Below are 27,210 nucleotides of genomic sequence, written 5' to 3'. Positions count from 1 at the left end.
AATTTCAACTCATTTAGTAGGGGGAAAAAAAGCACAGTAACCTATTGCTACTCTGCACCACAGTTTTCTTCCAAATTTTATTTCAAGATATTTTTCATAAATTCCTGTCACAAATAGAGAGAAGAAGGGATAAGCAGGAAAAAAAGGACAGCTTCCCACATCAGTAAGTTATTACAAATATCAGTGGTAAGTTGTACACTACGCTGCATTTACAATGGGCTGAAAAAATGCATAAGGCAAAAGAAATGGGAAAGGAACACTATTTGCAATGTATGTATCATCACAAAACAAAAGGTGAGTGTGACCATTGCTGTTGTAAAACACCTTAATAATAATGAGGAAGATTATTCTGCCTGCTAACAGCTCTAATACCTAGTAAGTGAGACCTATCAATGAATGAGAACAAACAAAACAAAAGATGTGAACATCATTGGTTGATGAGAAGCTGAATACAACCCAGAAATGTGAACTTGAAGCCCAGAAAGCCAACTGTATCCTTAGCCTCATCAGCATCAAAAGAATCTGGCCAGCAGAAAGAGGCAGGTGATGCTCCCTTTACTCTCTCTCATGAGATCCCACCTGGGCTGCTGTGTCCAGCTCTGGGGCCCCAACACACAAAACACGTTGACCTGTTGGAGTGAGTCCAGAGGACCGTGGAGACATCTGAGGCCTGGAGCAATGCTCCAGTGAAGACAGGCTGAGAGTTGGGGTTGTTCAGCCTGGAGAAGAGAAGGCTCTCAGGAGATCTTAGAGCACCTCTCCAGTACCAATGGGACCTACAAGAAGGCTTTTTTACAAGAGTATGTCATGACAAGACAAGGGGAAATGGCTTCAAACTGAAAGAGGGCAAGTCTAGACTAGATATTGGGAACTAATTCTTTACTGTGAGGGTAGTGAGGCACTGGAGGGGGTTGCCCAGAGAAGCTGTTGGAACCCCCAACCCTGGAAGTGCTCAAGGCCAGGTTGGATGGGGCTTTGAGCAACCTGGTGTAGTGGAAGGTTATCTAAGCCCATGGCAGGGGGCTGGAACTAGATGGTCTTTAAGATCCCCTTCCAAACTAAACCCTTCTGTGATTCTATGAAGAGAATCTGTGGGTGAAGATTATATTATGGACATATAACCTCATACAGTCAAAATTCTTAAAACGGAGGTATACAGCTCATCTGCACTTGCATTAAACATGGGTGAAGTACAAAAAAGTGCACATGAAGACAAGTTAAATATATCTTTTAAAATATTCATATATTCAGAAGCTTCTAACAAATCTTGCCTCAGTTTTACAGCATACAGTGAAGATTCCAGAGCAGTTTAAATAAAGTAGAATAGAAGTGGGAAATTTTTGATTCAGCCACTGATTTTTTTAATGTCCCAATTTTTTTTCAGTCAAAAGTTTCCACAACTTTAGTTTACAAATCAGGTCTGCTAAAACTGGGCAAGAGGGACATCTTTGAAATTGTAGACAACCTGCCAGAGAAACAGTACGTTCTCAAAATAATAGTAAGTTCCTTCTTTTAACAAGGTTAGGTTTCCACATTTTTCCCTGAGATTACATGAAAAAAGGTATGAGATCCTGCTGGTTTTCAGCTGAAGAAGGTCTACCTTCAAGATAACAAAGCCAGTAATCATATTTGATGCCTGTGAATAACTGAAGGTTGGACCTGAAAGGTAAACACATAAGACAACTGGACTATTTTATGCTTCAAACAATAACTGAAAAGAGTTGATAAAATGCTTAAACAATATTTGAAAATTATGTGCATGAGTTGGGTGACAAAGAGAAAAAACTATTCCTGTGAAAATAGCCTATTCTTAAAGCTGTTTCCTATGAAGAATGAAATCTTACTCTATACTTCTCATTACTTTGTATTACATATGGTAACACCTTCACTGATCTTTTAGAGAAGACAGAAGCAATAGTTACAGGGATACTGGCTCCCATCCAGGGCCTGAACAAAGATTAGTCTTCAGTCTTCTTTTCATAGCCATTTGGTTAGACTTTTTTAACTAGAACTGGCTATACTTTAATTAGAAATTAACAGAATAAAGTTGGTTATTATGTTCAAGATTTGAACAACCAGTATTTACTTGAGGAATTACAGCAAAATTGTGCATATAGTAAAATTTTTCAATTATTTTATACTTCTGAATTTGCCAGGCCTCATTTTCCAGTCCTTAGCTCTTGCCATTTCTTCCCTCCTTATCCAAGAGCCCTTCTGTGGTCCTTTATTTTCTCCCCATGAATGCACCTCTACAGTCTTAATCTTCAAGAAAAAGAGCCCACTTAATCGCCCACTGTGACATGTATAATTGCATTTATTCACAGGTAACCACAAAACTGTTTTTATCTGTAGAGCACAATTCCCTACACCATTTCCACAAGTACAGATTTGTTTGACATAGCTGCCTGAATGCAAGAACAGAAACAACATTGGTAAAGCAATCCCAGAAAAGACACAGTACAATTCCAAAGCTTTACAGGAGTTTAGCTTTACCTACCCCCGTTCCTCTCTTCCAGCTCACCTGGAATTATCTACTAAGAATGTAGAGCAACTGTGAGGTGAGAAGAATATGGCTTATTTAAATGCCTGCTATGGGGAAAAATAACCTAAGGGAAAGTTTAAGTCATCTAAATTTATGCACATAAACCTATAATGCATCTACACAATTTCTTTAATCAATTCAGTAAGCAAAACGCACAAATTTGTTTGACAACACATATTTTCCTTAAAAAGGTAATTGACTATCATTAATTCAGCTTTACAGCCCTAAATTCTTCTTTCAAATGAATTCAACTTGTCTACAATTTTTCTAGAGTAGCTTTGTATCTACTTGACATTGATTTCCAGAAATACCATCTCCTTCTGAATGCTGGAACAACACAAGCTGGACTTTCTCCTTCCCCATTCAGTAAGAAATTACAAACTAATGTCTCTGGGAACTTAGCACTTTTGTGTAACATCCTTGTTAGTATTTGGCATCCTTACTCTATGGAAGAACAAATTACCCTGCCTTCAAAGAGAAAACAATAGCACTTACTGAAAAATCCTCCTATTTTCCGTCTTTATGAACAATCTGCAAACAAGTATATGAATACGTTTATTCCATGATAGGTGTCTTTCTGGTTCCAGTCAGTCACGGATTATTTTGCAGTATTTTAAACTTTTCATATCTATACTCTAAATTTGCAATGCATTCAGTGGTGTTTATACATTGCTTTCCAATTGTAGTTGTTGTCTTTGCTTTGTCACTACATTAGAATAGGCTTTCAAGCCAGGACTACCCTCTTTCTTGATTGCCAAAAAGCCAGTATTTCACAATCTAATATAACCTTCTCAACAAGCTTTCAGCTTTCAAGTTTGGCTAAATACATTTGCCCCACCTACTGAACAGAAGATCCTCTGCAATGGAAAATTAACTCTTTCAAAAATGAAACACTGAACACTGGGTTTATTCTCAGTTCGCCCTATGCATCATAACTTGCCACTCTGGCAGCAAGTGGCTTCCAAATCCAGTAAGTTTGTTTATTATAACAGAACACAAAATAGCATTTCTTGTGTTAGAAATGGGTGATTTTTAAGCACTGGCTGCAGAGGACAAGTAGTCTAGGCTCCCAGCACTGTTCTTCCACACATTTCGGAAACATGTAATGATTCAGTTTTTCTGGTTTAATTCAGCGGGTTGTGAAAGTAACATCTTTTGGGTTTTGTTAGCTGAGTCTCAGATCTATATGCACCTACAGGAACTTCTACTGAAACTTCTCATTCTATTATCCTCAATGAAATTTTCCAAAAATTATTTGCTACCACCATTATTTGATCTTCTAGTAATCATTCTAATCCAATGCTCACTTCTTTCCATGGTCACCTAACAAGTTACCAGTCCATTTCATCAATTTCTATTCTTTCTCATTCTATTGCTGAATCTGATTGTTCAAAAAGAAATAAAAACCACTCTGTTTTCTCAGAGATACAATACTGAAATGTTATTTCTGAATGAACCATGTTCTTCTGTTGAACCACTGGGTTACACACTACTAAATGCTTCAGTCCCAGCAGAAAGACAAAGATCGTTATTACGAACTGCTGCTCAGTGTTATTTCTTTGACCACTAAATAGCTGATTTCACCATTGGCCATAGATAAACAAAACCCAGCTACCCTCAGCCAACATCAGGAAAAATACATGTGATGTTTCTCCATACATTCCCATGGACAAGTTATCATCTCTGAACTCAAACCACCAAGTCTGATCACCTTAGAGATCATTACTCTAGTTCTGGGAGGACTAACCTGCAGTTTACTATTGAACTTCCAAGTATATAAATGCCCAGGGAACAGAGAAAATTATAGCTGCCAATTCCCACCAGAGCCTCAGACAGTGCCTATGCATACTTAGCCAGAAACATAAAACTGCCATCTCCTTGCAGAACTTCCACCCAGAGTAGAACACACCACTGGATCCATACTGTTTCAGATGTATCATTCCAGCTGTAAATAGAACTACAGAACTAAATTTTTCCATGTTAGTTGTTTGTGTCACCAACTTAAGAACCCTAGTTCTTCACTGTTTATTTAAATTCTGATGTCTGTTGAAATACAGTAAGAATATAGCCCAAATTTAGAGATGACATCTGTTTTGTTGATATCCCTGCATTCATTTCTTGTTTGAAATGATGTAATTCAACTCGCCTTTCTCTTCATGAACATACACATACAACTTTTGCTTTGTTCATGTAATACATAAGAGATACTGCAAATTATTTTCAAAGTCGTGCCATCTACTCATATGCTCTACAATGTACTGATAATTTACAAGTTGCAAAAAGATAATCTCTCAAAGACTCACTACTAACCTCTGTGTCTCATTGGATCTCTCAGCCAAAAGTACTTCTTTTAAACTTTTTTTTTCATCTTTGGTCTGGTCAATTTTTTTTTTTTTTAACTAATAAAGGGTTTTTAAAGTCAGTGCACAAAAATTACTAGATTCAAAGGCAGACAGAGCTTGCAGATATCTTTTGGCCTCGATAATTTTTGTATGCCACCTGGAAACAGAAATCCAGAGCTTTTCTTTCTACTTTTAATTATGCAGTTCTACTGAAAAAGTATGACTATCCAGTAACAATACTTTTTCTCAAAACTCAAAGATGTCCTAGGATCTGTACTAATTACACAATCATAACTGCCTCAAAACAATAAAAACCAAAAAAATTCCTGTGAATTTGTATTTACCCTGTGTTTGGCTAGACGCAAGTGTTCGTAACTACAAGCCTGTGTTGCTGGTCCTCTCATATCCTTTCATATCTCCACTCTTATGACACATCTTAGCTAACAGATACAAAAATACTTACTGTTCAAACACTTGAAAAGATCAAAGGGTAAAGCAAAAACAAGGTCCAAACCTTGTTGGAATGCCATCCTTTTGGTGGGGAACAAATATTCCTTTACAGCAAAACAGAAACAAGCTTGGTATAATTCCTTTCTGCTCTACAGGGATACTTTGAGAAGAGAGTAGAAGGAAAATTTTGTAATTAGAGAAACACAATATAAGTACAGTTTTCAGATTTTAAAATTACAGAGTTAAATTCACTAACTGCAAAATAAGCAAACAAAAACTGGGAAAAAAGAACTATGAGACCTAGCTTTTACATTTAAGCCTATTAATGAGAAAAGACAGGATGGTGTAATTGCTAAGAGCTTCTTCCACAACTTCTCCTTCCATCACTCCTTCTATTCTTCATTTCCAACCAGTTCTTCTTTCAAAATTCCGAAGTTCCTCTGTTTCAGCATTAGGTGCCACTACAAACCCCAGGTATATCCTCTAGCTCTCAAAACCCCAGACCATCTCATGTATTACTGTGGTGATCTGTTAACCCATTGCTTTTCCTATTTCACATTGTTCTCCTACTTTTCCCTGCCCTAGCCCTGGCCACTCCCTCAGGCTCTCCCTATTGGCTCCTGTACCCCAAGCCCGCCCAGGGACCACCCCTGAGCCCCTCACAAAACCCCCCTGCACCCGAACTTCGAGGTCTCTCTGCCTCTGGGGATCACTGGGGCAATGTGTGATTAAAGTCCTCTCAAACCCTCAAGGGAGACCCTCTCGCTTCCTTCACCATCACTGGTTGTAGCGCTGCTGGCTGCCGGAGCAAGATCGCGGGGCCGTCCAAAATGGACTACGGGATGCAACTGGGTCGCATTGCCCTAAGCATCCCCGCTGAGCTCTCAGGAAGCTACAGCCTGCTAAGATAAATCTAGCACTACAACATATTAACAAAGCAAACGGAAGACACTGTAGTTACAGTGTAATTGGTAATTTTAAGAAATAATAAGTATTGGCTTAATCTCAAACACTGAACTGAATGTGCTACCAAGGCAAACGCTATTTGTACTCATGTGACTATCCATACACACAAAAGTTTAAATCTGTAATAACTTATCAACTGCATTATGGGTGCAGTTATTCTGCTGTCCTGACAATAATTCCTCTCCAAGAAGAAAACACTTTGCGGCAGTACATGACATCCCCCCTCCCCTTCCTTAGTTATTGTTCACTATCATCTCTTTCCCACTGGAGTCCTCTGAACTTTCAGAAGCAAATATATCAAGAGCTGTCAGGCCCTAGATTTTACTCCGTACCTGCTGAAGCCTAGCTAAATGTAATATTGGCCTACAACCAAAACTTCTATACATTAGATCACACAATGATAGTCATAACTGATACTAACAATGAAATAGCAACAATCAGATTTAGGGAACAGATGATAAGGACTTTGAAAGAGTAAAGCTTTCCAGAAATACAAGGAACAACAGGTGTGGACATCTGTAACTGAGAAAGAAAAAAGCAAAAGACAGAAAATAGTCTTTGATGGGCCTGGGACACAAGCTTTTATAAATACTCCACCGGCTACAGCAAAAGCAACTTGAACACACCATAATTAACTTCTGACACAGGCTTGCTACCAGGCCATCAGTAACATATCTCTTAGGAACAGGTTAACACCACGACAGAAAGCGGAATACTAAATCCATTTTAAAACATCTGACATACAGCCCCCCGAAAATTTCTATGTACTTGAGACTAAAATTACCAAATACTTAATAATACAACAAAATCAATTTTTTTGAGTGGTTACAGCTAAAACATTAATCTCATCAATACCAGAAATCAACTTAATGCTTACAATGCTTAAAAAAAATATTTTCACAATTCACTCCATATGGCAAACTTGAAACTTGTTTATGGTTGTTTAAAGGAAACTAGGCATCAAAAAATCCCAGAATCACAACTGTATTTGGATTATTTTTGTTGAACTGTATGCATAAAGAAAATTAAATTCCAAACCCTGGTAATTTAAAAGGGTATGTTGAAAAACAAAATTGTAACAGGACTTTTTTCTGGCATCAACTCAAACTTCAGTCTTTTCTCTCATGTCCCTGTAATTATTTAATGTCTTCTACTGAAATGGCTAGAAAAAGAATGCATGCCAGAGATTAGGTAAAACATACAAAATATTTACATAAAATGCTTTGTCTAACATCAGGTTTCCAAGCTAGGAATCCTAGTCACAGCAAAACACAATTTGATGGTAAAATCTGTATGTTCTGTCTGCCTTGCTCAAAGAGGATAAAGAGGTCATATACTATTGGCCTCTTACTAATGAAAAACTGTATTAAGTTTTGAAAGTCAATTTATTACATGCACATTAATTTGGTATTTCACAGTCAACAGTTCAAATTAATAAACTTTTTAGATACTATCAAGATTTTCCTTTATTTCAAAAGTCAATAAGAAAAAAATTGACCTTCCCACCAGAAAGGGGTTTTTTTTGGCCTGGAATACTACAAAGAAAATTTGCACATCAAATTTTTGCAAAATCTTTCATCTTAGAACTTCAGGAAAAACATAAAAAAGCAAAATAAAAAACAACTCAACTGAAAGGAACAAGATGAAATTGAAGAACATGGAGATTACATTCAGCTACAGAAAGGCACAGTATTTTTTAGTCCAGACAATTTCAGTGAAGGTCTGGCAGTGTTACTGCTAACACCACTGGAGACAGAAGAAAAGTGTTTTTAGCAGAATATTTGCACTTCCTATGGATGCAGATGCACCACCTGAAGCAGTGGCACTAATGCAGATGGCTCTGAGCCAGTAATATAATTCAGTCATTCTCAGCAGGACTAATTACCCCAGAGCAAAGAGTCATGCAATCAAAGCCATGTAATTTCTATTAATCAAATAAGTTCACTTACCCCTACAGAACAATAACTGTGCTACATAGATCTGTGTTATATTATTTTGGAGGACACTAGGTACTGCACAAGGCAGCAAATTGTAAGGCATCTAAGTCCCTAAGCAAAAGCACAATGAAAGCAAATTTTCCCTCCAGTTTGTTGAGTGTTGATTCTTATGAGAAACTGTGCACGGCAGTATTAGTATCACCAAATCTGTCTGCTCTGTGTACTAGCAGTGAAAGACTTCACTGACATGACAGCAACCAAGTCCATCCTCACTTTAACAGCAGTCAATGCAAGATCTGGCTTGGCAATTCTACGCTGTAAATTATTGCTTGGAATAGAAAAAAAATCAAGTTCATCACTGAACAGGATACAGGAAGAAGGCAGCAGTGGAAGAGAGCTGCCACAGTATCCATGGCAGGTGTTCAGACAGTTTACCATTGCAAGTTTAGCAATACTTGTGTACAGATACATAACACATATTGAATGTTACTGCAAAAACTGTAGCAGCTAAAATGAAACAGCTTTTAGACAATAATATTTAACCTGAGGAACAAATATTGCAGTCAGCCAATCTGCAATCACTTCAGAATAAGTCACTGTGTATTAGTTAGATTACTTATGCTGTTTTAATACTCAATTAATAAGGTACACCGTGGAAATCATAGGTAAAGTTAATTCCACCTTGCAACAGATATGGCTAACTGGTATAAAATAAACTACTGTGAATACTTACTACTAAAATAGCAAATTAGAACTGTTGTTTCCTGAATACTAACTAGTAGTGCTTAGTATTTTGATGCATACAAAACAATATTCATCACTGATCCCAAATACTAAAAAACTTAAGAGAAATAGAGTAACATCTTTCTTAAAAACAGTTGGACAGCTTGCCTTCTTTCCCAGAAAAGGGGAAAAAAAATTAGATACAGGACACTTCCATTCACATAGTCAGTATTACTTCCTTTTTCCTGCTCACTGCATTCTCCTGGACCAGACTGACATCATAGCTTTTGAGGGTCAGTTTTTGCAGCACTCAAGTAACACAATGAACTGTGTGAAGTTTCGTGAATGTCAGTCACAACCAGAAGAGAAGTAATTCTGTCAGAGGGTTGAGCTGAAGGTCTTTGAGGAGATTTATCTGTTTCATCTGAAGGAATGATAAGAAGAGGCTGAATTGAAGTGATGGCATGAAATTTCCAGTCACACTGTCCTAATAATATTCCAGGAGGTATCTGGGAACAATGCCCAACAAACCAACTTGTAAAGAATATTTTACATCAAGAATTCCAATTAAAAAAATTCCAACTAAAAAAAAAACACACAAAAAAACCAAAAACAAACAAACAAACCAAAGCAAAAAACCAAAACCAAATAAACACACAAACAACCAAACAAAAAATCCCAAAACCAAAAAAAAAAAAACCAACCAAAAATTGAGGGAGAAGGGGAACATCTCCAAGAGTAACAAAGGATTGGTAGCAGATCACCTTACTGAGTCTCCTACTTCAAGGCAAAACCATCCCTATCTAACTGTCCCTGCTCATTGTAGAGGAGTTGAACTAGATCAGCTTTAAAGATTCCTTCCAACCCAAGCTATTCCATGACTATATGATTTTATTCCTGTTACATGCTCTGTGTAAAACACTTTTAAAAAGGCTTCAAATACTGACTTCATAGCTCCCCTGAAACTACCATTGCTGACAGAACTCTTTCCTAACATTTTAGAAAAAAAATTCCTTTGCCTCATTTCAGGCCTATTACTTCTTGTTTTGGTCACAGTGCATATGAAGAGCCACTTACTCCCTTCTCATCTGAAAAACCTTTGTTTATCTGAAGAACATTATTCTCCCTCTCAGACCCCTCTTCTCCAAACCACAGCCACACACTTCCAGTTCCTCCACCCACTGACCATCCTCTAGACCTTCAGCCATCATTGTTGCTGTACTTAGGACTTTCTCCAATTAACCTAAGTCTTCCTTCAATGAGGGGCCTCAAAAGGGACTTGATACTGTTTGAAGCATGAACAAAAGATTTGTTTCAAGTGCCTTGTACACAACACCCTTCCTTATAAAGATGAGTACAAACTTCATTGCCAACAATGTCACACTGCTACAAAATAAATGAACAAGTGGCTTGCACTCAATTTGTGAGGAACTATCAACTCTCTCTGCAGAACTGTAATCCATACAGTAATTTCTCCTGTTCCCCCTCTTAACTACAACTATTTATTGCAAGGATTTAGCACTTGTCTGAAAGAGAAATAAAATCAGTTCAGCTGAGATGTATCTCCAATTTGCTAAGAATATCCTTCATTCTAACCCTGTTTCCCAACATACTTTCCATTCTTCTCTGCTTGATTATTGGTTGTAAATTTAATAAGGATATATGCCATATTACATCACTCAAATCATTAATGAAAACACAAGCCAGCTACAGAACACGTTCTAACACCACCTCGCTTGATATACTGCTGGGTAAGTGAACAACAGATGAAGGCTTTTGGGGTACAGCTTACTCTAAACTTTTGAATTCACTGCATGAATGACATTTTCATCTGGATTCTATTGCTGATCCTGCTACCGTGACACGGTGTCAAGAGCCCTATTTAAATCAATGGTGTCAAGAGCCCTATTTAAATCAAACTACAAGACAGTCATTGATCTCTCTAGTCCCAAGGCCTGTTATGCTGCCAACAAAGAAAATACGGTTGGTTAAACAGGATTCATTCTTGATAAATCTGTGTGTCCTACTATTTAATAGCACTTTTATATAGACTCCAACAAATAGTTTATTTGTTCTGGAGTTCCTTTGCTTAAGAAAGTCAAGTTAGTTTGAATTGTCTAAAATAGATTGCAGTAAGTTCTATTTTCAATAAAACAAGCTCTCCATTAGATTCGGGAATCTAATCTCTCCCCCCAGAATTCACGAAGATAACCACTAAAAACAATGAGATTACTCTGAAAAGCATCTAAGATACATTAAGATGGATATACATATTGTTCATATTTGTATTTATGAATATTATAAATCTTTATATACATACACATGCTATTATATACATGTGTATATACATGCATATGCTATATATATGTACACAAAGGAACATGCTCTCTTTTCTACTAAATAGGCCCATTAGCAGTAGAGAACAAGAAGGAAAACAGTACTTTCTAGGCATATAATATTTGGGATTATAATATTGCTCTAATTAATGATATTTTCAAAGCTAGGGGAAACACAGACCATGTTGTCTCCCTACATCAAGCACTATTTTGTATTAGTGCATGACACAAAGTGGGTGATGAGCTGCAGTACCATAGATAACTCACAGTCTTTACAACAGTGTTCCCTTTCAGTGGAAACTTCAGGGTACTACATGTAGCAGCAATACTAGAAAAGTGCACTGAAACAGAGAAACCTGAATAGTGGAAAGACAAGGTCCCACAATGCAAACCACATTAAGAGAGGCAGATAAGAAGTAATTTTCCTCATTCCATTGCCTCTAATTTCTACTCTAACTGACGTATCAGCTTTATCCAGGCTTTTTTGCTTTTTTAATCATGTATGATCCATATTGTTTACCCTAGAAAAGTGCTAAGTCAAATTTATTTCTAGTCTCCAGAAGAATTTTTCATGTCCAAGACTACTGTCACCATTGTGCGGATGTCACTAGTTCTGGGGTACACTTTAGAAGACCAGACTACCACCCCCTACGTTATACCAGCTACAAAGAGGCCTTCCAGGCACAGCCAAATAACTTTTTTCAAATTGTATTTCACCTAGTATCATGCATTCCCTAACTAATTTCAATTTTCTCCAGCCCAGCAACACTTCTTCACAAGCTATTTTCTTTGAATTTCCTTAAATCTTGTATTGTGATGTTAAACCTAAAAAACTGGCCCAGGTAAGCTTTGCTCCCTCTTTATAAAGGATTTTGCTGGTTTTAGCAAGGATAGAGTTAATTTTCTTCATAGTAGCTGATATGGGCTGTGTTTTGGATTTGTGTGGGAAATAGTGGTGATAGCACAGAAATGTTTTCGTTATTGCTGAGCATGACTTAGACAGAGTCAAGTCCTTTTCTGCCTCTCACCCTACTGCACCAGTGAGGAGGCTGCGAGTGCACAAGGAGCTGGGAGGGGCCGCAGCCAGGTCAGCTGAGCCCAAGTGATCCAAGGGATATTCCATCCCATACAGTGTCATGCTCAGCATATGAAGCTGGGGGAAGAGGGAGGAAGAGGGGGACATTCAGAGTGATGGTGTCTGTGTCCCCGTGTGACGGAGCCCTGCTTTCCTGGGTATGGCTGAACACCTGCCTGCCCATGAGAAGTGGTGAATTAATTCCTTGTTTTGCTCTTCTTGCATGCCTGGCTTTTGCTTTACTCATTAACCTGCCTTTATATCAACCCATGGGTTTTCTCACTTTACCCTTCCACCACCCCACCTCCACTCAAGGATGAACAAGCAAGAGGCTGCATGGGCTTGGCTGCTGGCTGGGGTTAAACCACAACAGGAGCACAATGCATACGTAGGGTTTTCTCCATTTTAGCTAGACCTCAATAACTGACAATATTTTGTTACTTCTTTAGAACTATTTAGCTTTAAAGTAAGGTCATAGTTCTATCTTTGCCCATTCTCTCTTAAGTAACATGGAAGACAATGTTTTCCTGGAACAACTTCTATATATGGAAGATACCTGACACTGTATTTTAATAGATCCCTTCTCCTTCATTTTATGACTGCACAGCTTAGTCACAGAGTAAGTCTGAGTTTACAAAAGAGCAACATTATGGCTGGTTCAAGAGCCTGCCTTGAAATACTATATATTCACAAGATCATTTAAGCAAACAGATTAAGTTGCTGAGACATAAATTATAATACAAGCATATATAGAGATGAGGAATTTATTGTCATTAAAAGAAGTCTAGGTATTTATATGAATAATGATGACATCAGGGAAAGAGAGAAATCCTTTGTTGTCCAGAGGTAGCTCTGTAACTGACAGATGGAATTAACCTGTCCACGCTTAAACTGGCCTTTTGCTGCACAACTCGGAATTTTTTCATCTCCATTGGATAAGTTAACTGGCCACTGTTAAAGACAGTAATTTCCGCATCCCTCATGGAAGACAGCTGATATTTTAATGCCTGCAGAATTTTTTCTGTGAAAGGGAACTGTATATAATGTACCATTTTCTTGTCACATTCTATTGTTTAATCTTGCTTAGGAATGTTTCTTTTTCACTTTATAAAATATTTGTATTTAAATACCACCAAGAAGCACAGTCAGAACATGTAATTCACTGCATTAGGCACTGTGTGACATCTGAATATTGGCACTTGTTTTACCTATGCAAACGCTGAATTGGATTGTATGATACAAAGAAATAGCAGTAGAGAAGCAGCTAATAGATTACTCTGCTTTGCTAGAGAACCCAAAGTATGTTGGAAGGTAGAAGAGTTGAAGAAGTCTGGGGTTTAATTTTATATAAATATATATATATACACATACACACTCACAAATCACTTTTAATCTCTAAAATTGCATAGGAAATTCAGTTTTTCTTTTTACTTTGCCAAAGTGTGAAGTTAATTTCAAAGAATGTGGAACTTCAGCACAGAGGAATTCCAGATCTACTTCAGCTCTAAGTAGAGATTGCAGTCAAAATATTACCAAATGCTTTCAGAGAAAGCATCTTCCTAACATCATACACTGAAGCTGGAGATCTGCAGACTACTAGCAACTTTAGGTGTCCAGAAAAAACTGCTTCTCAGTAAAAGCTACTGTTTCTTGTAGTTCCTCTGACTGACCCACATTTTTACCTAATTCAAATATTTTATATATTTACCATAGCCTTTCCCATCACTGCAAAATAAACTTCAAGACACAACTAAGTAAAAGCTGTAAGTGAACTAACAAAGATCAGCTGTAGGAATGTGTGTTAAATACATACCTAAACACGCACATTTGTGTCTCTCAAACATACAGAGTGTAGCAGTACATAGAAAACACTTGACAGTTATCTCAACATCAGAACACCTTACAAGCAATGGAAGGTATCTTTTACCGCAGCAAGTGCAAAGCTTTCACAGCAATATCACAGTGCTGATTTTGACAAAGCAGAAATTATTCTGCACCACATGTACAATGAAAAGATAATAAACAATGGAATGATTTTTTCGTTGAATGAGAGATGAAAGGGATATTCAGGAATATCTGGCTAAAACCACAGATCAGTATTCATCTTGGACATAAACCCCAACTCAAAAGCAAGCCTCTGGGACACAGAGGTCCCTATCCAATACCAGCCTTTCACACCACTCATGTCTACCACTATTTACTACCATCAGATGTTGTAGTATTTCCCCAGGCCTCCCAAAGCTTTCATATCTCACCACCAAATTGCTAGCACCTAGTGCCTGTTCCCCATGCTTCCCACCCTCCTGACACCACAGAGCACCACATCACATTTCCCATCTTTTTGAAGCACAGCACTTCCACAACCTCACCCCAAGCCACCCCATCCCGAGTGCTCTCCTGCCACACACCACCACCACCTCTCTGCTAGAGATTTCCCACCCATTCCAATGCTTTCCAAGTCCAGAAGCACAGCACAGTGCTTCCCCAGTCATATCCCACAACCCAGGTTCCCTGCAGCACACTCCCCTCCCGCTGACTCCCACAGCAGTACCCATGCTGACTCCAGCCCCCATGCACTTTCCTCCCCTTGGAACACAGCCACCCCACACCCAGCAATCACTGCCTCTCCACACAGGACACGGACCTCCAATTCCCTGCACCAGCATTTCCTCAGGGGGGTGTTCCCATCCACCCAGGTGCTGGGAGGCATGGCCAGCTGGGAAGCAGGAAGAATTCAAACCAGCCAAGGTGGGCAGAAGACGGTAACAAAGGACAGGTAGCCAAAAATGAAGGAGGGATGCAGATGGAGGGGTATGAGAGAAAAAAGGAAGAGATACCAGGAAATAAGATGGAGAGAGAAATGACAATAGACAGGTACTTTACCTGGCCATAAACCATCCAGAATTAAGGATTAAATTAAGGACCCCAAGCCTTGGCTACTGCCATGGACTGTAGAATCAAACTCAAAAGGGTCCCCCAAGGGGACACACTTCCCTTCATCTTTAACAATAATTACTCAGACTTTGCTGAGCTTTAGGAAAAGACCAAGTATTTGAAAACAAGAAACTCAAAAAAATGTGGCATTTTAAAAAAAGAGCTTGCACTTTCTTTTGTTAAACAGTGAAAGAAAAAGATAGGAAGGCCAGTAGTAAAAGGCATTTTCTTTCAAAGAAAGAAATCCTAAAATCTACACTAAATATCTAGATTAGCACTAAATTGTACTAATTTGTTTAATAGGATCTAGCACTCAAATTAATCCCACAACACTTGCAATCCAGGTAGTTAACAGACAGTATTACTTTATATATTCTGAAGCTATAATGTGAGAGCAAAACGGAAAGAAAAGTAAAAAGAATCAGAAAAAATATTCTACCTTAGAATTATATAATTGGTACTTAAGTGCTTCAATCAGACTGATATACTAAATAAATATATAAACTTTTTGTTTGCAACACAGCATCTGCCAGTTGTAAGATTAAGTCATTGTCTAATAATTTTTTGATCACACAATATAAAAAGAGCAGTAGTGACAAATACGCAAAATAAACTTCAGGATGATTCTGAATGTTTGATAGTTCAGCCCTCCCACAACCTATTTTTGGAAGTTGGAATCTGATACCATTAAATCAGAGGAGAAACAGCTGGCAAGGTACCATATACAACACCACCAACTATCTCTCCAAGACTAATGGGATGCTCCTCATTGCATCCTGCAGCCTGCAACCTCCCAAGCTCAAGTACAGAAAACATTCTAGCAATGTAACATGAGCCTTCATGAGAACTACCCCATTATTCTTCCTAGAAGCCAATAAAATAAAGGGTAAGTTAGTCACTACTGCAGCAGAACACTTCCAGTATCTGAATTAGGTTAGGTATCTGTATATCATATCACCTGTGGCTTTCATAAAAGTCACAGGGCCAATATCTTTCTTTTAGGACATTAACTAATTTAAACTATGCCTTATCATAGTGCAATGTCTCCTAAAAGCTAAATATTTATCTGCTGCCTCTGAGGATGTTTTATAGAAACATAAACCAGTAAGAAATTCCTTCACAAAAACAATGTTGCCCAAAAGAACACAAGTTATCATAGAATATTCACATTATTAACTACCTGTATTTAGAGAAGTCATATGAAAAAAGGTAAAGGACTAATAAGTTCTGTCCACACCATTTCTCAATTTAAATCAGGAAGTAGAAAGCAAGAACCATAGTACAAAGTTTTGGGTGTTTCTTTGTTTTTTAAGTCAAACACTAGTGTGAATCATGTGAGTGCAAACTAAAAATATATCTACAAGTAATTAAGACTTAAGGACTCACCAAGTTCATTGAGACTCTGGGCAGCTTTTGTTATCTCTCTGCTTCCTCCTTGCAGTTGTCCTTGAAGTCTCTTACTGAGATACAAGATGCGTATTATCCTCCGCAGCAAGTCACAGGCAGCCTGCAAGGAAATTGTGGCATTAGGGGATATTATCAGTACATTATTATCACATAATACCAGTACTCAAATGTGAAAACATCTTGAGCAAAAAAGGAAATGTGAATGCAAATAAAAACAAAGAACATTAGAACATTAAAATCCCTTTTCTCAAAAATTTTTAATATGATTCTATGTTATATAGACCAAGACTTTGAAAAGCTGGTAATTACATTCATGGGGCTACTGAGATTATTCTGTCACTACCCACGCAAAAACAAAAGAAACTCAGAACCCCATGACAGAGGCATGTTCTATTCCTACTTAGAAGTGAGCTTTATTTTACCTTGTGCATGTCTCTCAATACTCCTCCCCTCTTTAAGCTTTAGCAAAGTTAAGAAGTTGGCTTTGCCAATCAAATACTCATCCAAAATAAACAAAATGGCAGCAGTTACTTCAGAAGACAATAAAACTTGAAGACTAAATTGTTATTATAGGTATTGACTCTTATGGTAGGCATATATGTAAAAACTAATTCTCAGAAAAACTTTCAGAAGGCCAGTTACCTTCATTCAGCCAACTGTTAGTTCACATTCTTTCATATGCTTATTAAAATACAAGGCATTCTTGGTTAAAAATTAAGAATGTGGACATATATATAAATTTTTAGGAAACATATTCATGTATGTTTTTGTTAGCACCAAATTAGAGTAACAGGCATTGCTGACATCTGAATCAAACATAACAGTTTCATAATTTTTCACTCAATTAATATCTTGAAATACATGCTATGGGAACAGCAACATTTTGGAGTGGGTAACAACTAAAGTAGAATTCAAAAATGCAACTCAGATTTCAGTACAGTCATAGGTAGGGTCCAATATCTGCAATGAGATTAACAAGAGTGGCAAGTGAGAAATTTGGAACAGGTATGACATAGTTGTTTGGAGTTACTTTCCCTGGTACTGAAGGCAAAGTCTCCTGAAGTATTAACCTTATGGATATCAAAATTAATTTAAAATTACTTAAAAAAAATATTTAGTATCCAAAAGACTTAGTCTTTTTCAGACTCAAGTTCATTTATTGAAAACTAATGTTAAAGTGCCCATATGAAAACATGCACAAGTGAATAATTTCAACCAATATCCACAGCAGACTGTACAACCTGTCAGTCTCTTCCCTATGCCAGGACAAACTAACAAATCCACAAATATTTATAGTTTCATTTTATTAAATATCTAGACAGAACAAAAAGGAAAAATTAGAAAAAACCCCACTGAGGCAAATCAGGGAAAGCCCAATTACTCTTGCTGCTTCAGGCTCTCTACCACAGTCTGAAGTGCAAGTTTTCTAAGCATTCTGTGACAACTTAACCACATGATTTCTATTACCCTTACTGAGAACTAAGTGGGGCTTATCCTGCTTTGAGAGATTAATGTATTAATTTTTATTAACTCATTTCTTTAATTAGAAAACTCTTGATCCACATATCACTTTCATATCTGTGAACTAAATTTCTGCCAGATTAATCAAAAATAGCTCTTTATATAGTGCACTATGCTTCACCAAATAAGAGGGCATAGTATTATTACTTTGCTTTCAAAATTAATTACTCTCTAATCCAACTGTGTACCTCTGGCTAATGTTTTTCCCCACAAATTCAACTTCTGTTATTTTCGAACCATTGTTTACTTTACATGCCAGAAGAGTATTTCTTTTTCGTTGACTTGTTGCTTATTATTTCCTGTCCCAAGAAACAATCTTTTAAAAGAGAGTAAGAGATAGGGAAAGTTATATTTAGATACAAGAGCAAAAAAAAAGTTTTGATTACTGGCCCTGGGAATTAGTAGGAGGAAAAAAATCCAAAGACACTGAAGATGCACTCTAAATTTCATAGTGACTTCTACTGCATTGTACCCTTGACAAAGATTCTGTTTCACCCAAGTATTTTCATTTATGTGAGCTGTTCAACTTAATGAAACTCCCAGTCACTGTAAAAGAATGCTATATATAAGGACATGTGACAGAAACAAAGAACTGTATCTTTGGAGTTGTTCACAGATGCCAGATCCTCTAACCTGACTATCCACATAACAGAAGTCTGAATTAATTCAGGGAACATTCCCTCCCTGAGTTGGACAAGTATGCTTTTCTAAAGGAGATGCTTTCATCCAAGAAGGAACGAATTCTACTGTTCAAGCAAGAATTAATTTGGAAAAGGCCAATGGCTCCAGTTAGTCCAGGTCATTTTAAGTAAAATTAAACCCCAATTTTTTTTGAGATTACATGGTAGCTATCTCCTGAAATTTAAAACAACATATCAACAATAACAGAAATTACTAGTACAATTTGAGTAAACAAAAAGCCTCTTACCTTTAATCTCAAATTAGTTTTAAGAAATTACTGAAAGAAGACTTAATTATAAAGAAAGAGTCACTTGAAAATGTTCCAGTGTGTAGCTCAAACATGCAAGTTAATTGAATGTATATATTCTGTTGTTTATGAAGCCTGAAGAGGAGATAGTCCACTATCTTAGACTACAATTACTATTTATTTACAGTAGCATCACGATGACATCTGCTACTGGTAAATATTTTAAAATAAGAATAACTTTAAAATACAGATTTTTTTTTTCAATGTTTGACATGTTTGGCTATTATAAAGTTTTTCATACACCAAGATACTGAAACATTTAGTTAAACAGAGCTGCACAGAAATGAACCTTCTGAAGGACAAACTCCCTGTCTACACATTTCAGCTGTTAACTACTCCCACTTAGCTTGTGATCAACTATGGAAAGAGTCAGAAGAGGACAGTATAATTCAAAGCAGGAAGTGAGTCTGCTGCTGCCTTAGGATGCCATGAAGCTCTAAGAGCAGAGCAAGACATAACATGTACAAGCACATTACAGAGATTTAGAATTCAGGACTAGATTTTAAGTTTAACAACAAACCTGCAGTGAGAACGTTTATGAAAAAGCCACACTATATTAAAAACAATTAAGGATGGCAAAATCTAGCTTTATGCAAGTCAAATATTCCTTCAGTTAGTGAGCAGTCCCACAGCAATCAATGGAGAAGTACTAAAATAACACCATCACAAGTGCAAGACACACTAAAACATCATGCATTCCAGCAAAACATACCTGCCAACCCTACAGATTGGACAGAAGGCAACCTCTTTTACCAGCTATCTTTTTCTACCAATTGTAGATCAACTGATAAAATTAGTAAGTTTGACAGTGTCCCAAGCCACAAGTCTCACATTTGGGGGCAATTTCATGTTGTAAGCCCTGTCATCACCAAGGAGTGAACTGTGTGGTGTGCCCCTCCTTCCTCAACAAACAAGTCCCCCGGGTAAAGGACAGCCCAGCAGTGCATCTTTAGGAGGCTGGAGAGTTGAGATTTGACTCAACTCTCCGTAAATTCACCTTCATTTCTCAATCCAGGTATCCTGACCCTCAACTCCTCCAGCAGCACAGTGCAACATAAAGCACTCACAATGTATCTGCCAACACAAGAAGGGACAGCAGCTCTTGTGCTGAGGATAGACCCTCAGTGGCAGAGAATCTGGAGTCATCATTCCTCTTTCTACACTGATGTTAGGAAGAGCAGCCTACCAGGCTTCCAATTACTCTGCACCTCTTTTTTCTGACTTACAGCAAGAAAAGTCAGTTATTACAAATCCCCTGGCACAGCCTGAGCAATGCTGACCCTGAATGGATGCTGCTTTCACACCACAGGAAAACCCATGTAACAGCCAAGAGGAAACAAAGAGCACCCAAGAAACATTTCCTAAGTCCAGGGACTCATTCTTCTCAGACATCCTTCTGCAGTTTGACTTTGTGTAAGGACAGTGCAGAAATGATCTTCTTTAGCCCCACATTCCTACAACCTTTTCTACATGTGCAACACATCTCAGAGAACATCAAAAAAATCTGCACCTAAACTGCCACATGGAAGTAATGGGACTTTTGGCCAGTGGCAAGAAGGGTAACAGCTGGAGCTGAAAACAACAGGAGAAGCATCTGGCCAAAATGGCTGCACAGTGTTAAGAGCTCCCAGCTGAACTTCACTGCTACTGAAAGTAACACAGAAAATAGAAGTTCAGCCAAGAGACAGTACAGCTGCTTCACCAGTCCCCAGACTAGAAACTGCATGAGTCTGCAGCTTCATCTACTCTACAACAGCAGTCACTTGCAGACTGCAATCTACTTGAGTGAATATCCACAGCTCAAAATTCAGGTAAACTTGCAAAGACAAATAGTTAAACAATAACTCATTAAACACTTGTGGGGTTGGAGTTGTGTTGCGTTTCAAACCATTAACTTAATAGAATGCAGATACATGATTCCTGAAGATCTATGGAATAGTTTTCAACTACTATAAAATTATCAGTGGAAGTGTTTGACACTTATCTCACCACCATTGTGATAAGCTCTCTGCCACTGCTATCCTCTAACACAGATCTACATTCTTCTCTAGACTCCACTTATATTTAAAAGGCACGGACAGCCATGCACCTGGGTTTACAAAACTCCACAACCACAAATGGCTCCTTAAGTTGTATCTTGACTTTTGAAGAAATTTGAAAGAATTTTGAAATAATTCCCAAACTCTTTACTAAACTGCAGCAAAGCCTGCATTAACTTAGGGGCGAAAAGCATCTTCTGCACAACAGCACCATAACATTAAATACCAAAATAACACAATTATGAGAATTTAATTAATCAGATAACCCTTCCCTCTTCCCTTCATCTCTACAAAAACTCAATTAGCCAGTGCAAAGGTCAATTTCCTACTTTGCAATATAAAGCACTTCTCAGTAGCTCTTGAAGAGACACAAAAATACTGATTTTCAGAAAAATACTGACAATGAATTACAGGCTACTGGAGTAGAAAAACTGTACCATGTATGACAATTGTGGAATAACACATGTTCAAAAAGGATTTTTTAAAATATGTTTTGCATGCAACTTACTTGAAGTTTTGCTAGCTGAGCTGTGCGAGACACTATTTTGTTGTAGGGGTCAACAATTTTGACTCTAATTCTGAAAATAAGAAGAGAAATTTATTTATAGCAGTGTTAATAAATAGCATTATAGAACATAAGAATTTATACTTTCCAATTACATAATGAATGTCATACCTATCAACAGTGCTTTGTAGAGCACCAATTCTAGTTTGCATCATTTGGAGGACACCTGCAAAATAAAGCAGATTTTTTACATGGAACACTGATCAGTTACAGAGTTTCTCTTCAAATCATAGTAACTACTGCAGACTACTTTAGCATACACCAAAAAAGTTTCCCCCTTTATAACAAAGCATCAGAGAGACCAAAATTAATAAGCATATTGGGAAATAAACTGAGCAGGTAATAGGTCATTTACTGAATGTTATGGAAAATACATTGGTAGAGAACATAAATCCACAGAAGAAACATCACTCCAAAATCCATCAGTTGTGAAGTTTCAAATAATATTTAGAGGATGCTACTTTCTAAGAGAATGATGATCAGGAATGCAGTTCAAATTACATAATCTGGTATAAACACCTGAACATGATACACAAAAATGGCAGAACGTATTTAACACTATTTATTTAACATAGTGACGAGACAGTTCAGAGAACCAAATGACAAAGAGGACTGAGAAGACAAAACAATTCTATTTCAAGGTTTTCTTCCTGGGCATAAGCATCTTTAGCAAAAAGTAAGGTATCAATGTCATTGAAAGGTCATGTAATTTGGATTACAAACAGAGAAAACTACCCTAATCATGTTTGTTCCACATTAGTTTGGCAAAGCAGCACAAGGAAAGCTGATAAGCATGCCTGTTCTTTTCTTGGTAAATTGCAAACAAAGTAGTAGGGGACAGGAGTCATTTTTGCAATACAGAATCAGCCTGCTGAGAATTTAATTAGGTTAGACAAACCCAAGCCTATGAAATTATTTTTGTTCCAGTTACTGTTAGCATTCTAAAACATACTACATTTTTGTAAAGCCCTGTTTACAAGCATGCCATTGTTAAATTAAATAAAACTGCAGCATGATACTGTAAGATGAAAGACAAACAAAACTACTGCTAACAGTTATATTCAGGTTGTCCTGTACTGTGATTGTATCTCACTCATTTTGTATAAATATGTAAATTCCCATCTTCTCCATACTTCAGAAGTATTAACTTAGTGACAGGATCGCAGGTTCTCTGTTATTTAGACATGGTATAGCAGGCAACAGATCATGAGGATGAAGATAAGAGATACAGTGAAAAGTTGACAAAATAGACTGCATTGTCTACTCTACATTGCAACAATGGGGGAGGGCCAGTGGCACAATATTGCTGCATCTACGGCTGTAATATTGCTATTAAGCATACAACAGCCCTCTTCCCAGAGGGCAGAATAAGGATGGGTGAAAAGGCACTCTCCCCTCTCCACCTGCTGTCGAAGATACAGGATGATACAACTGATACAGGATGATGCTACCTTAAAATAACAGGTAAGCTCAAGATACCTACTGAACTACCTATAGACAAAAAAGAATATGTAGACCAGAGCTGTGTACCATTAAAAAAACTGCACAGGCCTAAAAAAGAAAGGACTGTACAAGCTGGGTGTACCAACTTGTAATGTTTAATGAGATTCATTTTCACACATCCAAATGACTATGCATGCTGTGAATTAGCTCCATAATCTTCATTTGCTAACTTTCTTGATAAATATACCAAGAGCTATGCATTTCTAACTTCAAAATTTAAAAATCTGTTGGCATTTATCTTTTCTTTTTCTTATGAATCTTGACTCAGTGTTTCTTTTAAGAGCATAACCCTAAGTAAATGGAAAAATTTCAACAACTTTGAGGTGAATTAAATTTTATCTTTACTTTGCAGTATTAGTTGTAAAACATGCATTATTTACCACACCTGCCTTATAGAAATGTTTCCTAACTGAGCAGTTGTTTTGAAGTACATCATTCTTTCCTCAGAGCAATTTTTGGAAGGAATACCTTCAGAAACAACCATAATTTCAGAAAACAGAATTCCACTGAGTACAAATTGCTGAAGATTGTTACTGGGACGTATTTATCAGTCATAAGATTGACTACAGATTCCTGTCTGCTTCTTAACTGGAGAATGAACACATATTTCAGTCTTCTATGCTTGATTCTCCAACAGTTTATGAAGTTCTTCAGGAGCTACCATTGCTAGATTAAATAGCCATTTCTTTAATTTTACAGTTGTATGCAATTACTGACACAAAACAGTGTATCCAAGCAGTTACTAAGACTAAGGATATACTGTAACCATCAGTAACCAGAAACTCTGGTTATGCCAAAACCTGAAAGCAGAAAAAGGAATAAATTACTTAGCAAGTTACAAAGGGGAAAAGGGGACATGCTACAGACATTCTGGCATGTTACAGAGGTGAGTATCTGTCTGCACAAAAACAACCCAAAAACCAACCAAACCAAACCATATGACGTTCTCAGCAAAGTGACAGAGCAGAATGGCAGGTTTCATGAGCTCTTGGCACAAGAACAATATAATGCAACCATTTTCTATACAGATTCAATGGTTCCTAAGTAAGGCCTTTGAAAATCAGCAGTTTATGTTAAAATGCATGTCTCAAACAGTGGAATAAAACAAAGGTATGTATTTAACTTAGTAGCCCTTTACTAGGAAAAAATATCTGAACACGTTTTAGAGTATGTGTTACAGCCTCTTTGGTTAAGACGTGCAAACTATGTAACATATGCATATGCAACATAAAATTGGTGCTTATGGCAACAGATACCTGCCAATGTTGCAGCAAAAATAGGCTTATTTAGAAAAATATATTAAAAGGTCAAAAAAGGCTTTATTGCTAAAGTTGCTCAGAACCTTAACAAAATACATTTTCCTATGAAGCAGCTACTCCAGAGAAGTATAAGCCAAATCTTCTCCCTGGAGCTCCATCTACTGATGTAAAAAAAAAAAGCTGCCACATGTTACTCCTCAGAAATCAGATTTGGAGCTTTAACATTTGGGGCCAAAGTTAGCAGTGAATCCAGTTCCCCGCACAGATTCTAAAAGTGCTTTTTCCACTGTAAGAATAGCCAGCATAATATAACAATATTTACCTTCCAGGGATTCAATTCCAGTTGCTTGGGCCAACAGATCTTCATGTCTTGCAACAACCTTAAAAAAACAATATAGAAATCAATAAGAGAAAAATGGGGACATGAGCCTAAAAGCAGTATTACATATATCTACATCATTCCTACATTAGGCATTTAAACATCAGCATCTCTACATTAGTCAGATACAGGAAAAAGCAGGTATATCTTACAGGAGAAAGGGTTTTCAGAATACAAGGTGTTTTAATTCACAAAAGCAGCAAGCTTAGAATGAGAAGAGGGTCCATAACTGCAGCAGAGCTGACATCTTAATTAAAGCCAGCAGAGCAATCACATTTCAACACACCTTCATATTTAATAATAATTGTAAATGTGAACTTACTAATCATACCATAATAATGTACAGTAACTTTTTTTCTTACTATGACATTTATAAACTAGTTCCCAAAGAACTTATCAACTGAAGCAGGGGGAGGGAGGAAGCAGGTTTTGACACTACACACAAACTTAGCAAGTGTTCTCATTCCAAGGTCTACTGTGGATTTATGGTTTCTGCGTAGAAAAAGTCTTTTACCATCAAAACTCAAAAGCCTTTCTGAAGGTGTAGAGGTATGTTAACACAGGTTATATTTGCCTAGCTAAAGGTAGGTCTTAGGGCTTATGCTACTCTTCAGCACAGGATGTAAGGGTGCAAGTTCTCCCTATCTTCTCACAATGCCATCCTGAAACACAGCCTCAAGTGTTTATGGTGGTTGACACAACCATTTGGAAAGAGTCTTCCTTCTTACAATAGTAAAACAGCATACAGTGATAGACTACAGAAACTGAAACAGTACATGGCTTCCTGGTATGAGTATTAAGTGTGGGCTTAACTGAGTTGTCAAACTCAGTACTAGTGTAGCTGCAAGTTGTACCTTTAGTAACTGCTTGCAGAGGACACTGGGCAGTTTCACAAGTTACAAGGTCATAAGATTACTACGTTTTTTACTAGTTTATATCAATCACCCCAGAGTAACAGGTATGCTTTAAACTTACTTGTAAATGCAGTTCTTTATCCAACTGACTAATACCTTGAGCAAGTTTTGCCAGTTGCTCAGCTATCACAGCCTGATGGATAGACTGGGAAGTGTAAGCTTTCACATCAAAGTCTTCTCTGAAGAAGTCAGCATAACATTCTGAAAAAGGATTTAGATTTTATATTCATGCTTCAGAAGAATGAAATAATACTTACAGCCCTACAGTGTACAGTTTTCTGACCTTCAGTTACTTCAACGTAATAGTGAATGTTCTCTACATCACATAGTACAAACTTTAGAAGAGACCACTATCATGAGAAACAAGTTTAGAACTGGTAACTGGGGTTGATGTTTGTTTGGGGGATTTTTTGGCAAATGGAGACAAAGACTCATGTCTCTTTATTCCTCACAACCTTCTCTTGAGCAGAATACCCTAAAAAGTGTATACCTTATTTTTTCAAACTTTACAGTGTAACCAGGGTGAAGCTGTTGAGCCTGTACCCATAACCAAACACACCAGTCAGCTGCAGATCACTGACAAGTGGCGTAAGACTGAACTTCATGAAATCATACCGGATTTCGGCAACAGTATGAGTTTATAAAACAATTAAGAAATGATACTGCAACGCTGACTCTGGATCAAGCAAGATCAGAGTTCCCAGACAACTACTCCTAATTCAACCGAGCACCTTCGCTTCTCCTTCCACTGCAATTTTTTTTCCTTTGGGAGCAAGCGAACCCGGGCACACTCCATCCCGCGGCGCCGCAGCCCCTCGGCCGGCGATCCCTCCCCGCGCCGGGGCACTCGCTCCTCCGCCCAAACTTCCCCTGACTCGCCAGCGCGGGGCTTCCCCGCCTGCCTCTTCCCGGGCTCCGCCCGCCGGGCCCAACGCCACCCTCGCAGGGGACCCTCCGGACGGCCGCGGACGGGCCCCCGGCACGGTCGTGCCGGCGAGAGCTGTGCCCGGCGCTGTCCCCCGTGCCCGCGGCCGCGCCTCACCGTCCGCCCGCAGCTCGGCGAGCGCCGGGGCGGGGGCAGCCCCCGCCTCCTCCATGCTGGCGGTGCCGGAGCGCGCGCGTCACTCCCGGACACGGCGCGCGGCGATGATGGCGAAGGCGCGCGACGGAGCGGGCGGTGGCGGCAGCACGTGGTGAGCGGGGCCGCCGGGAGCGAGCGCGGCCCGGGCCGTGCCGGGAGCGGCCGTGCCGGGAGCGGCCGTGCCGAGGGGAGGCCGTGCCGGGAGCGGCCGTGCCGGGGGGAGGCCGTGCCGAGGGGGGGCCGTGCCGG

General features: G+C 38.3%; 2 protein-coding genes across 3 annotated transcripts in view; one reads left to right on the top strand and one right to left on the bottom strand.

Moving 5' to 3' along the window:
- COG5 (component of oligomeric golgi complex 5) overlaps positions 1-27,050 on the bottom strand; it is a 178,092-nt gene extending 151,042 nt beyond the window's left edge. The window contains exons 1-6 of one of the 2 annotated variants that reach the window (XM_042018341.1): positions 26,923-27,050; positions 25,942-26,081; positions 24,910-24,967; positions 21,937-21,991; positions 21,769-21,838; positions 16,692-16,812 (exon numbers count right to left, since the gene is read on the bottom strand). In XM_042018341.1, coding sequence (XP_041874275.1) covers positions 16,692-16,812; positions 21,769-21,838; positions 21,937-21,991; positions 24,910-24,967; positions 25,942-26,081; positions 26,923-26,977 — 499 coding nt within the window. In that variant the 5' untranslated portion in view covers positions 26,978-27,050. The remainder of the gene's footprint in view (positions 1-16,691; positions 16,813-21,768; positions 21,839-21,936; positions 21,992-24,909; positions 24,968-25,941; positions 26,082-26,922) is intronic. The other variant, XM_042018342.1, reaches the window with a different exon arrangement.
- DUS4L (dihydrouridine synthase 4 like) overlaps positions 26,979-27,210 on the top strand; it is a 37,893-nt gene continuing 37,661 nt past the window's right edge. Inside the window, exon 1 of the mRNA XM_042018352.1 lies at positions 26,979-27,073. The gene's annotated coding sequence lies outside the window, so the exon portion shown is untranslated. The remainder of the gene's footprint in view (positions 27,074-27,210) is intronic.

The sequence above is a fragment of the Corvus kubaryi genome, unplaced genomic scaffold, assembly GCF_017639235.1.
Source record: "Corvus kubaryi isolate FWS band 111438036 unplaced genomic scaffold, C.kubaryi_AGA036_p1.0 137, whole genome shotgun sequence".
NCBI lineage: Eukaryota > Metazoa > Chordata > Aves > Passeriformes > Corvidae > Corvus > Corvus kubaryi.
Note: the sequence above shows the minus strand (reverse complement) of the source record. Positions and strands in the feature narration are given on the sequence as shown.